At 41.7% G+C, this 12,804-nt stretch overlaps 1 protein-coding gene and 1 long non-coding RNA gene across 10 annotated transcripts in view; one reads left to right on the top strand and one right to left on the bottom strand.

The window, feature by feature from the left end:
* PIP5K1B (phosphatidylinositol-4-phosphate 5-kinase, type I, beta) overlaps positions 1–12,804 on the top strand; it is a 533,355-nt gene that overhangs the window by 503,866 nt on the left and 16,685 nt on the right. For 7 of the 9 annotated variants that reach the window (XM_010860662.1, XM_010860658.1, XM_010860660.1 and 4 more), the window contains one exon: positions 4,685–5,353. In XM_010860662.1, the coding sequence (XP_010858964.1) occupies positions 4,685–4,892 (208 nt within the window). In that variant the 3' untranslated portion in view covers positions 4,893–5,353. Of the gene's footprint in view, positions 1–4,684; positions 5,354–12,804 lie in introns of those variants that run through there. The other 2 variants (XM_010860667.1, XM_010860666.1) reach the window with 1 other exon arrangement.
* Positions 4,800–11,230, bottom strand: LOC105003477. Its single transcript, XR_827108.1, has 3 exons — positions 10,716–11,230; positions 8,684–8,843; positions 4,800–4,881 (listed from the first exon to the last, which is right to left on the bottom strand). It is a non-coding gene; the product is annotated as an uncharacterized LOC105003477 (long non-coding RNA).

Below are 12,804 nucleotides of genomic sequence, written 5' to 3'. Positions count from 1 at the left end.
TCCTTGGCTTGTAGATGGCCATCTTCTTCCTCTTCACATGGTCTTTCCTCTGTGTATCCAAGTCCTAATCTCCTCCCCCTCTTCTCATAAGGACACAAATCATATTGAATTAGAGCCATCCCAATTATGTCACTTAACCTTAATTATACCTCTTTAAGGAGCCTATCTCCAAATACCAACACATACTAAAGTACTGGGGTTAGGACTTAAAGATATAAATGGAGGCTGGAGGGAAGCCCACAGTTCAGCCCATAACACTGAGGGAACAAATATCTGAGACCCTGTTTTCCATTCTTTGGGATATATATATGAGATAGCTGGCTCGAGTGGTAATTCTATTTTAACTTTTTTGAGAAAGATAAATATGTTGCTTTGTACAGCATATTTTGCCTACTTACTTTTCCTCAAACCTCTCTGGCCATAACTCTTCTCAAACAAAAGATCTCCACAGCTCACATCAAGCATCAAATCTGCATTTGTTTTTGCTGGCTTATGGGATGATCCTCAAGCTTCTAGGCACATTGGTCTCAGCTCCCTCAATTTCTGCAGTAACAAATTTATAAAATTTCATCAGGGGTGACCATAGAAAAGGTGTTTAATTGGAAAACAAAGTTCATATTCTAGCTCTATTCAACTCTAGTGTGACCTTGAGCAAGTTACTATGCCTCTCAAGCCTCAGCTTCTTCATACAGTGCAGTGAGGATGTTGGGCTGACATGCACACAGAGGGACCAGGCAGAGATAATGCCAATGGCGAGAACAGGCCCGGTGTGTGACGCAGAAGCAGCAGTAGGGACCCTGGAACAATGGAGAGGACGTGCCTCAGCCTCATCGCTACTCACAAATGTGGGCTTGGAGTTGCCTGCCCATCTCATTTCTCATTAGAATCTGTGGACGACTGGATTTTATAGGAATTTCCTGTTACTTAATTTAGCAATCATTCAAATTTTTAAAAAAATCTCTTTGGGCCCAAAACATACTTCTCGCAGCCGGCCTGGGTCCGTGGGCCAGCAGTCTGCATTTTCTAGGCAGACCATCCTCCAGGATAGAGGTCCCCTTAGCTCTGCTCCTGCACCAGCAGCGCTGGCCCTGGGACTCTGCAGATGGTCCCCAGCTTCCCCAGCCTGCAGCATAGCATCTCTCCACCATTCTGTATGAGTTCCTTTATGACCAGCTTTTTTTCACTTACCAGGATCCACCTGTATTGCTGCACAGATAATACTTTACTACATTTATTGCCAAATAATATTGCATTGTATGAACTACTTATCCATGCATCAACTGGTGGCCTTCTGGGTTATTTCCACTTGTTGGCTGTTATGAGTAATGCTGCTGTGTCCGTTCACGGGCAGTTCTTTGTGTGGGCATATATTTTTCCATTTTCCTTACATATATATCAAGGAGTGGAATTGCTGAGCTGTATGGTTTTGAAGATTCACCAAAATGTTTTCCAAACTAGCTTCATCATTTTACATGCCTATCAGCAAAGTAGGAGGGCTCCAGTTTTTCCATATCATCTCTCTCTTTTATTATAGCCATCCTAGTAGCTGTGAAGTGGTGGTATCTCATTGTGCTTTTGATTTGCATTTTCCTAATGACTAATTATGTTGAGCATCTTGACATGCATTTATTGGCCACTTGTGTATCTTCTTTGGAGAAATGTCTATTCATATCCTATGACCATTTTTGATTGCGTTGTCTTTTTACTGTTGTACTACAAGAGTTTTTTATATACTCTGGATATCTCACATTTGTCCCCCAAATTTAAGGATGCTCAGAATATTCCTCTTACTAAGATAGGATATTATTCTAACATGTGCAAAACAGGGTAAATTAACAGAAGGTCTTTTCTTTTAATATGCTTGAAGGATGTTATTAAATTTGACCATATGGTATTAAGGAAATATAGCACTTTCTCTGTAATCTATTATATTTTAGCTAAAATAGCTGCAGAAGGAAATGGCAACCCATCCAGTATTCTTGCTGGGAAAATCCCATAGACAGAGGAATCTGGTGAGCTACAGTCCATAGGGTTGCAAAGAGTCAGACACAACTGAGCAACTGACCATAAGCTGATAAATGTACCTGTTAAACCCCAAAGAAAACGAATTGTTTTTCTATTTGTATTTGGTTTTAACCATGCTAGTGACTCATTCATAGTTTCCAAAAGTAAAACAAATATTAGGTTTAAAAATACTTACAAAAAGGATTTAATCCTAGGGAGGTGAACTCTGAATCACAGAAGGACCAAAAAAAAAAAAAAGGAGGAGGATTACTTTTTGCTATATTTTATACTACAGGTGGTATGCTATTAAAAAATTAAATTTTAAAAAGAAAAAGCACTTCTAGAATATCTTGGTTATACCCCTAATCTTAGGACGGAAATAATTTGAAATCATGACCAAAAACTCAAGCAAGATGAGAGAAGCTTAAATTTGAACCTCATCAAGTAAATTATGGTTACAAAATAACCCAGAAGCCAGTAGAGATTTTTGAATTGTATTAAATGTGAACTATACATATTTTGCAACCCCTTTGTTTCCTGCTTTGATGTTTAAGTAGATAAAGCATTCATCTTTCTCATAAGGCTTAACCAGGCAGGACTGCTCCCTACCCATGGGATTAGTGAGTGGCATCTTAGCAGTCAAAAGGCAAAAGCCAATTAAAGCCCATTATAGCATCCTTGCTCTTGATCCAGAAAATAACCTGAGCAACATTCATTATCATGCAGTGCCTCTCCAAACAGCATCCCTTGAAACCTGATGGTTTATTTAACCCAAAAATCTGTAAAGGTTTACAATATAAAGTCCACACCTCAGTGGAGAGAAGCCACATTCACCTTGATCTTTAAAAATCAATCAAAACACACAGTTTCCCACCTCGTATAACCCATCTTGGGTTTTTGAAAAGCAAGAGGACTTTTTTTTCCCTGTGTCTAGAATTTAAAGAGAAATTATATCAAGCCAAAGTGAAGTGGCTTTCATCCCTGAGTTTCCAAATTCTCAAATATCACCAAATGGAAAAACCTATGGGAGATTCCCTGCTTCCCTTTCCTCTTACTACTAGTCTGGATTCTCACAATTTTGTGTTATGTGTTCTACAAATGAACCTGATTTCATAAGATCCATATAATTCTTTTGAGAAATTTTTTTAATACTGAAGAGCTCAGAACTTCTATTTCATGTATCTTCAATTAATAGGTATGTACAGAAGTAGAATATGTGTCGTGCGCAGAAGATGGAGGACTGAGGGGTATAATGTCCTCAGTAAGTCACCTATCTATCTGGGAAGCTCAGACAAGAAGCCCAGGGGGTGACTTTAGGTGGGAGTTTTCAATGGAGTGAGCTGAGAGCTCAGCCCCTGGGGGTGATGGGTCCTGGTGATGGGGAGGTGAGTGGGGAGGCCAGACTTCTCCTCTTCTGCTCTCAGCCCTGGTGCCCAGGCAAAGCCCCAGCCAGGTCTGTCCCACGTGGCTGCCAGCCAGCCCCCTAGCCCACCCTCTTCTAACACCAACATCAGACTCTTCCACCATTGTGTGTAGATATTTTGTTCCTGAAAACCACATGGAAAATCTCCACAGGTTACAAATATAACTAACTTTTATTTCAGTAGGGGGGAAGACTGTACATTCCTGAGCTACTAAATTCCCAGTTTAAACATTGTCAATGTTAGCTGTAGGCCATGGGGTCGCAAAGAGTCAGACGCGACTGAACGACTGAACTGAACTGAATGTTAGTGTGTGTGCGCGCTTAGTCGTTTCCAACTCTTCAGGACCCCGTGGACTTAGCCCAGCAGGCTCCTCTGTTCATGGAATTCTCCAGGCGAGAATACTGGAGTGGGTTTCCATTTCCTACCCCAGGGGATCTTCCCGACCCAGCACTGGAACCGGTGTCTCTTGCATCTCCCGCGTAGGCAGGCAGGTTCTTTACACTATTGGACCATTTCCTTAACACTGGTTGTCATATCATGACCAAACAAGGTGGCTTCCCTTCCATAAAGGACTCCAGTGCTGTCTACCTGGGTTCCCTTGGCTTTTGTTGTTATCCTTGTTAGGAAGGGTCCATCTCAACTGTCCTCACAAAGCACATGATAACAGAGCTCTGTATTTATGTAATTCATTATTACTCCAAATGTCGGCCTTGAATCAGCAGCAAGAGCATCACCTGGGAGCTTGTTACCATGGGCTCCATGTCAGACCCAATCAAACTCTGGGGGTGGAGCCCAGGAGTTTGGGCTTTCACAAGCCCGCAAGGGGATTCTGCTGCACTTTTAGGTTTGAAGAAAGAAAGAAATCAATGCTAATGAGGGATCAGGTTATCATCTATAAGCTAGAAAAACATCAATACTGTTGAGAAAAGGATTTAAGCAGTGAGAGCTAACTATTCAGAGCTGGAGATGGGCCTCTAGATTGCCAGAAGTCCACCCTCACAAGGCGTGGGGCCAACAGATCACCTCTCAGAAATACAAAGTGTCTCATGCACTGAAGTTGACAGAGAAAAGGCACTGCCAATAAAGCCAGATTCTTCAGACATAAGTGCACATACCTCTAGGTGTGACCGTATCTCCTTCAAACACCGCACATTTTTCTTTCCCCCAAAGCTCACCCACCTCAGCCACCACTTGGGAGGGGTCCTTGGATTTTGTTCTGAAGGCCACATGCTCATCATTCTTCCTTATTTTTCCAGTAAAGGGTTACCTTCCAATTCCACCTTTACCTTGGAAGAGGGGACCATCTACTTGACTTCTGAGCCAGATGCTCTGGAAATGCAAGATGATGCCTCCGTGCTTGATGTCTATTTAGTAAGTAAGATCTGGTTTCTTCCCCTTCTTTTCCTCCTCATTTACAAATGGATCCAGGCCATAGCTCATACAAGAACAAGTTCTGTAAGGTAAGGCATATCTGAGTTTTAAACAATGGCACCCCATCACTTCTGCAAACAGTGTGTCTTTTCACAAATTATGTCATCCCATAGTTCTTATAGAACAGCACACAGAAGAATATCGAGGATAAAATCCTAAATCATCATATGTAATGAGAGCAAATCCCCTATTGTTGAAGCCAACTGGGGCACCTTGGCCTCATTCTTCACAAACTAACATCTATTTTGACTCAATTGTATCCACTTGTGTGGGGGACGTGTGGGTTCGTGTAGCCAAACAATGAAGCCAAAGCTGAGATCAGTGCAGTGCAAGCCTTGTTCAATGGCCGAAGAATGGAGAGGTGAGAATATATATAGTTCACAAGTCAGCTTCTCACCCATGTGGTGAGAAGGGTTTGATTTTAAAGAGTAAAGACAAAAGGAGGAGGGATGAGATGAAGCTAAGTGGAGGCATGTGCAGTAGTCTATGTGGGAAGGGACTGGGATGTTTGAGGGAGTAAGGTGCCACTCTTTTTATCCTTTTTTGGTCCTTAATTTCCAGTTGTGACCACCAGTGGGTATGTCATTTAATTCACTAATGTAGTAAAATCAGTGTTTAATGAGAATCAGGGTGTGTTTGAGGTCAGATTTATCACCATTTGGTCCCTGCTGGTTCCATCTGGGTTTTTGGGTTTTACTTCTCTCCTTATAACTTCCTTTCTTATCTCTGGATCCTGTGACTTAAAGGATTTATGTTAACTCCTACTGAAGGAAAGGGTTGGCGGGTTTTGAGTAAGGACTGGGTGTAGCTCTGGCAACTCTTTGTGTTCTTATTGACCAAAAGAGGGAATTAACACCTACCTTACAAGGCTGCTTGATAACAGCCATTCTGACAGGTGTGTGGTTTTGATTTGCATTCTCCTGACGATTAGTGATGTTGAGCCTCTTTTCATATGCCTGTTGGCCATCTATAGGTCTTTGGAAAACTGCTTATTCAGGTCCTCTGCCTATTTTTTAACCTGGTTGTATATATATATAAACAACATAATCTATATATCAGGTTTTTTATATGTATATACACGTATAACATAATATATATATAAATAAACAGGTTTCATATATATATATATATATATAAATTGAGTTGTATGACTTCTTTATATATTTTGGATATTAAACCATCATCAGACATATCATTTGCAGATGCCTTCTCCCATTCAGTAGGTTTTCGTAGCATAGTATTTTGAACAATAATTATAATGGCCAAACTGGGTATATACCATAGGCAGGCACTATACCAATGCTTTTCTTACACTAACCCTTTCATAAGGTAGGTGTTCTACTTGCCTCCATTCATGCAGACGAGGAACCTGGGGCTTAACTGATCAGTTCTCAGAGCTTTCAAGTGGCAGAGCCAAAATTCAAATCCAGCTCCTACCTAAGCCCCCATCACTGTAATATTGCCCACGAAGCCCCCATCACTGTAGTTGTTCCTGATTGATGTATCCATCTCACTGGAATCATGCTCCTAACGAAGGCAAGAAGTGGATCCAAAAAGGAAGGAGTGAGGATTTTTAGTTTTTATAAAATTCCTCTTTCATCCTTTCTATTTTTTCAAGTTTTTGTTGCCTCAGTTCTTAAACCTTTTGATCTCTGGATCCCTTCATATTCTAAAAGTTGAGGATCCCAAATAGCTTTTGTATATGTGGATTATATCTATCAACATTTTGTATTTTTAAAATTAAAATGAGAAATTTCAAAAATATTGATTTGAAACAACTATTAAAATGTTAAATATATTTTTATGAAAATTTCGATTTTTCAGAATGAAAATAAGCTTAGTGAAAAGAATGGCATTATTTTACGTTTTTGCAATCCCTCTTGTAAGTAGCTGGGTGTCTGCTTCCACATTCATCTGGCATGATCCAGCATGTGACTGTACTCCACTGTGCACCCATGAGAGGGAATGAGAAAGGCAAATAACATCTTAGTATTAATAGGAAAATAGGGTGACCTCATGGATCCCCAGAACTGGTCTCCCACACCATTGTTCTAGTACTTTAACTTATTCCCTTCTACTTGTGCAGAACCAAATGAGACAGGGACTAATTAGAAATAGGCACTGAGATTCTATGCTTGTCTCTGCCTCTCATTAATCACTGATGGTCAATTAATCACCCTTTTTGCTCCTTAGTTTTCTCATCTATGAAATGGATCATTAAATCACCTCTTAAGACCCCTTCCAGCTCTGACTGGCCATGGCCTATTCTAAACTACAAGGAGTTCCAGAAATAAGGTGTTTTTTTTCCCCTCAGAATAGCTATAAGCTGTTTTTTCGTATTGCAGTTTCATCACACATTCTACCATCAACCTTCACAGTATTTCAACTTTTGTGGCAACACATTCAGAAAATTCTGCACCATTAACTTATATTTCTAGGGTGTGTTTTTACTCTGGAGATTATTTTGCATGCTCTTCCAATCTGAGAGGACGCAACTCACTGCCCTCCCTTCAATATTTTCATTTGCCTCCACACTATGAAAGAATGGATAGCAAAGAAAAGCATCAGAAAGGAAAACCAATCTTGCCAGCATCGTTGTCTCTCCTTCCTCTTGACCTGATTAGAATCCTCTTAATCATAGCCATCTTTACTGAAAGGGCAGTTGAAAGTTTCTGTGGTGATATTATACTAGGTGTTGTAACCAAACACAAATTTTTCTTATAATGTTTCTCCTCCTTTAAGAATTGTTGGTTGTGCTACCAATTGCTAGTGCTACTATTTATATACTAATGGACAATATTGTTTATATCTCTTTAAAATATAAACTTGATTTATGCACACCAGACAACATAAGAAATTTCTTTTTAAAGATGCATTTATAAATATCACTCATTATTAGAGAAATGCAAATCAAAACTACAATGAGGTATCACCTGACATTGGTCAGAATGGCCATGATCAAAAAAATATACAAACAATAAATGCTAGAGAGGGTGTGGAGAAAAGGGAACCCTCTTGCACTGTTGGTGGGAATGTAAATTGATACAGCCACTATGGAGAATACTATGGCGGTTCCTTAAAAAATTAGGAATAAAACTACCATATGACCCTGCAATACCAATATTGAGCACATACCCTGAGAAAACCGTAATTCAAAGACACATGTAAGCCAGTGTTCATTGCAGCACTATTTGCAATAGTTAGGACACGGAAGCAACCTAGATGTCTATCAATAAATGAATGGATAAAGAAGATGTGGTACATATACACAGTTGAATATTAATCATTAAAAGGAATGAATTTGAGTGAGTTGTGGTGAGGTAGATGAATGTAGAGCCTGTAATACAGAGTGAAGTTAAGTCAGAAAGAGAAAAATGTATATTAACACATATATACGGAATCTAGAAAAATGATAGTAATGAACCTATTTGCAGGGCAGGAAGAGACATGCAGACAGAGAGAACAGACTTGGGATGGGGGGAAGAGGGTGGGGTGAATTGAGAGTAGCGTTGACGTTGACGTATACACCACCATGTGTAGAAAGGTAGCAGGAAGCAGCTGTATCGCACAGGGAGTTGAGATCGGTGCTCTGGGACAACCTACCCGGGTGGGATGGGGGCAGGGTTGGAGGGAGGCTCAAGAGGGAGGGGATATATGTATACTTATGGCTGATTCACGTTGTTGTACCGCAGAGCCCACCACAACACTGTAAAGCAATTATCCTCTAATTAAAAAATAAGATTCTTCCCATTATGTGCATGTAAATTAGGCTAGCTATTCTGCCTTTTCCAGTAGTTTGACATAAAATTAAAAGGATAGGTTACCTTAAATGGCTGCTAGTTGTTCCATTGTCCTTATTCAAGCATTTGCTTCAGGTTCCATGTTCCTAGTTATTTCTTGGAAAAAGGCTGTTCACCCTCACGCTGTCGTTCCAGGCTATCTGATTCAGTTTCAAATACTCACATCATCGGGTTTTTTAAGATTCTGTCCAATAACCAAAGAGATGTTTTCCACTGAATATTGAGTTGATGACACAGATTGGAGTATTTAAAAGAATACAGCAGAGATGAGCAGGCTCTTGATTTTAAATGGCCAATCATGCCGTCTTCATAATAGGGCCCGATTCCGCTTTTTGAATCATCCGATATTCTAAGGCACTGATCACGGTAGCTGTCATTTGGTGTTAGTGCAAAGAGGAACAAGCAACGAAGGCAGTGCAGCTGAAAAATGTGGGTGGGAGTGTCCTTTTTTATGACTAACTGGGAATGGGTGGGCAGGTAGGAGATAATGGAACTGCTTTATTAAATAATAGAGAAGTGAAAGAGGGCTGCCACAAAATAACAGTTTTCTTGCTTCTGTTATTTAGTCTTGAAGGCATGCCCTTTTTGCTTTACACTTTACGTATTAGCAGCCTCCCAATAATATATCCGATCATCCAGATGTGTTTCTGCACGATGGCTGAAGTGCAAAAACAGCTGTGGGCAAAGAAACAGTTAAGCCATTTTTTTTTTTAGCCAAGCCAGTATTGGCTATTAGTGTTCTGATATGTAGCTGTCAGACAGCTTGGTTATTTAATGTGTCTTCAGGGTGGTTAATAATACTCTCTGATCATGGGATGAAGGGTGGCAGAGAAGCGAAAATGATTGAATTAACAGCTTATCATACTATTATCTATGAAAAAAAAGCTTGAGAGAAAAAGAAAGACACTTTAAATTAGGTCATGGGGGTCCTAGAAAACTCAGTGGAACTTTTTGGCAATGCATTTCTGGACTTGACTTTCCTGACATTGACGTTAATGACTTGTATGTGAAGTGTCCCTCTCTGGAATCATTCCTTGCCTGAGCCAGCACTGGCTGCAAAGGATGTTTATTTGAAACAGTGGCAATTCTGTTGCTTCTCCGCAGAGAGCTAACATCCCCACCAACCAGAGATGCTGCTCATGTTTCTGGTAGGTCTTAGTGTGATCGAAATAGGAAGAGAGAGGCAGTAGCTGCCTTTGGTTTAGAAGTTTCACCAGAATGCCAGTTTCTTCCACTGTCTGACCACATGGTTGAGAAAGGAAGAGATTTCAGAAAGGGCAAAAAATAGGGCGCTTTTCAAAGAGGGTTTGATCCTTTTAAGTCACTGACCAAATAACATTTCTGAGACAGGTGGAAAAAGCTGACAAAATGGATCTGACTGCCTGCACCCCACGGCACCTAGAAAGGATTCATCCTCAAACAAGAGTGACGCCAGCTTCAAATTAATGAGGCAACCCGTCAGTCTGGATTAGGTCTCTGTGGGATTTTTTTTTTTAAACAAACAGCATTAAACTGCTGTTTAAGGATTAGCTTAGAGAATTGGAGTTATAAAGGCATACTGGCTTTTCAGTTAAATTAGGCCCACAGTTAATTGGATGACAGATTTGCAGAGCTATGGTAGTTCTTTTCTTTTTGTCCTGGCTTTATAGTGAATCGTGGCCTCACAGGCCAGCTTGATTTCCACCTTTCTCAAGGCTGGTTTTGCTCTCAAGCTCGCCTAAGATTCCTATTCATCCAGGCCCTCGTTGGGGGCCCCTGTTATTCTTTGTCTTTACCTCTCAACACCAGGCTCTCTCTCCTTCCCCACTCCCTCCAGAATCTTCTTGTCGCTTCTCTGCTTTCTATTTCCATCTTCTCCCTCATCATAGGAAACCAGTGTTTGCTAGTCTCCTAATAAGCCTTTTCAACTCTTGGGAAGAGTGTGTTTGTGGAAGAACAGATTCTAATGGTATGAACCTGGGGACTACCAGGCCCTGAGCCTTCTGGAAACAAAAAAAGCAAATTCAAAAGAATTTAGGGAAATGAAAACTTTAGGGAAAGTAAGTTTAAATCATACCTGTGGGACCTCATGAGCTGGCTGTCCCTCATACCATTCGCACTCTGGGGACCTGAGGAAGAATGGGAAAAGTGAGTAGAAGGGAGGATGCCTACGTACTGTCCACTTAGTAAAAAATAAGGCCCTTCTGACGTGACAGATGGCATGCGGATGAGACGAGTGCCCAGCTTCCCTTTTTCTCTGCCTGTGCTCCCAGGGCTGCCACGACAAAGTGCCACAGACTGGGAGGCTTAAACAACAGAAATGTGTCTCCAAGTCAAAGAAGTCCAAGGTCAAGATGTTGGCAGGGCCCTGCTACCTGTGAAGGATCTAGGAAAGGATGCTTCCTGGCTTCTTCCGGCTTCTGGTCAAGTGGTCCTGAGCATTGTTCCACTTGCAATACTCTATAATCTCTTCCCCAGTCTTCACACTGCCACCCTGGGACTCTCTGTGTGTCCTCTCTTCTTGTGATAACACCTGTCACTGGATTTAGGGCCCACCCTAATACCAGAGGAGAAGGCAATGGCAACCCACTCCAGCACTCTTGCCTGGAAAATCCCATGGATGGAGGAGCCTGGTAGGCTGCAGTCCATGAGGTCACGAAGAGTCGGACATGACTGAGAGACTTCCCTTTCATTTTTCACTTGCATGCATTGGAGAAGGAAATGACAACCCACTCCAATGTTCTTGCCTGGAGAATCCCAGGGACGGGGGAGCCTGGTGGGCTGCTGTCTATGGGGTCGCACAGAGTCGGACACAACTGAAGCGACTTAGTAGTAGCAATAGCAGCTAATACCAGATGACCTTATCTTAACTAGGTTATATCTGCTAAGACCGTATTTCTGAATACGATACACATTTCAAGGCCCCAGGTGGATGTGAATTTTCAGGGGACACTAGTCAACCAACTACAGCACCTTACTGAGGACATGTGAAAGGGCACACAGACGCTCTTTAGCGTGTGTGTGTGTGTGTGTGTGTATCAGTCGCTCATCAGAGTCGTGTCTGACTCTCCATGACCCCATGGAATGTAGCCCACCAGGCTTCTCTGTCCATGGAATTCTCCAGGCAAGAATACTGGAGTGGGTTGCCATTCCGTTGTCCAGGGGATCTTCCCAACTCAGCAATCAAACCCAGGTCTCCTGCCCTGCAGGCAGATTCTTTACCATCTGAGCCACCAGGGACATGAGGTTGGATATATGTTCCCAAATTATTGTGGTCTCCTCGCAAAAAAGTATCAGGTGAATGAATGTATTAACAGATACAGTCATATGTTGGGGACATACTGTGTGTTAGAGAGAAAATCCCTGAGGGTGGAGCAGGGCACTGGTATTTTTAAAAGCTCCCCACACATCCAAGGCTGAGACCCAGTCAGCTTGTCGACAGGGTCCTTCAGCTCTGAACACCCTATAATCCTTCTGTGCTAAACGGAAGGGAAAGCTGTCCCCTAAGAGCGCCTAAGATGGTTGGCCAGTTAAGAAAAATGCATTTGATTCTAAGGTGAACCTTACCACCTTCATTTGTCAACTGGATATGGGACTGGGTTCCTACAGCAGGCACTACTGCCACCTCGTGGTAAGAAGGTGCCTCTGACCAACCTGGATAAGGATTGATTGAGGTCCTGGAATTGAAATCTAAGTGCGAGTGTGAGGCTTGGAGGACTGTCTCCACTCCATGTACTTACTTTATGGTAGCCTCTTGGTGCTGTGAACCCACGTTTGGCTGGGGTACATCCTTCAAACAGCAAAGGCAGTTCCCTCTGACAGACATCTACCACCTTTCAAGTTGGAGTGGAGGCTGCAATTACAATCAGACATAAAAATGAAGGTGCTAATTTTCCCTAGGATCCTAGCATGCCCTTCTCATCCATCAAGGCCAGATACACTTGAGCCTCTTTGTAAGCCCTATGGCAATTTGGGGGTTAAACACAGAAAAATCCTTTTTACTGCTTAGTCAGCATCTTTAATGAAGTATCAACAAACATAGGGTGAAAAAGCCTTTTTTTCATTTTCAGTCTTTGACAGCCTGTTCTTTTCAGCCATTCTACCTGCAGGGGACTAAAGCTTTTATGGTAGCTCCCAATAGAATATACGGTTAAGTATGTGTGCGT

Source organism: Bison bison, unplaced genomic scaffold (genome assembly GCF_000754665.1).
Source record: "Bison bison bison isolate TAMUID 2011002044 unplaced genomic scaffold, Bison_UMD1.0 scf7180017864469, whole genome shotgun sequence".
NCBI lineage: Eukaryota > Metazoa > Chordata > Mammalia > Artiodactyla > Bovidae > Bison > Bison bison.
The sequence above is the reverse complement of the archived record's forward strand: the minus strand, read 5'-3'. Positions and strand labels throughout refer to the sequence as shown.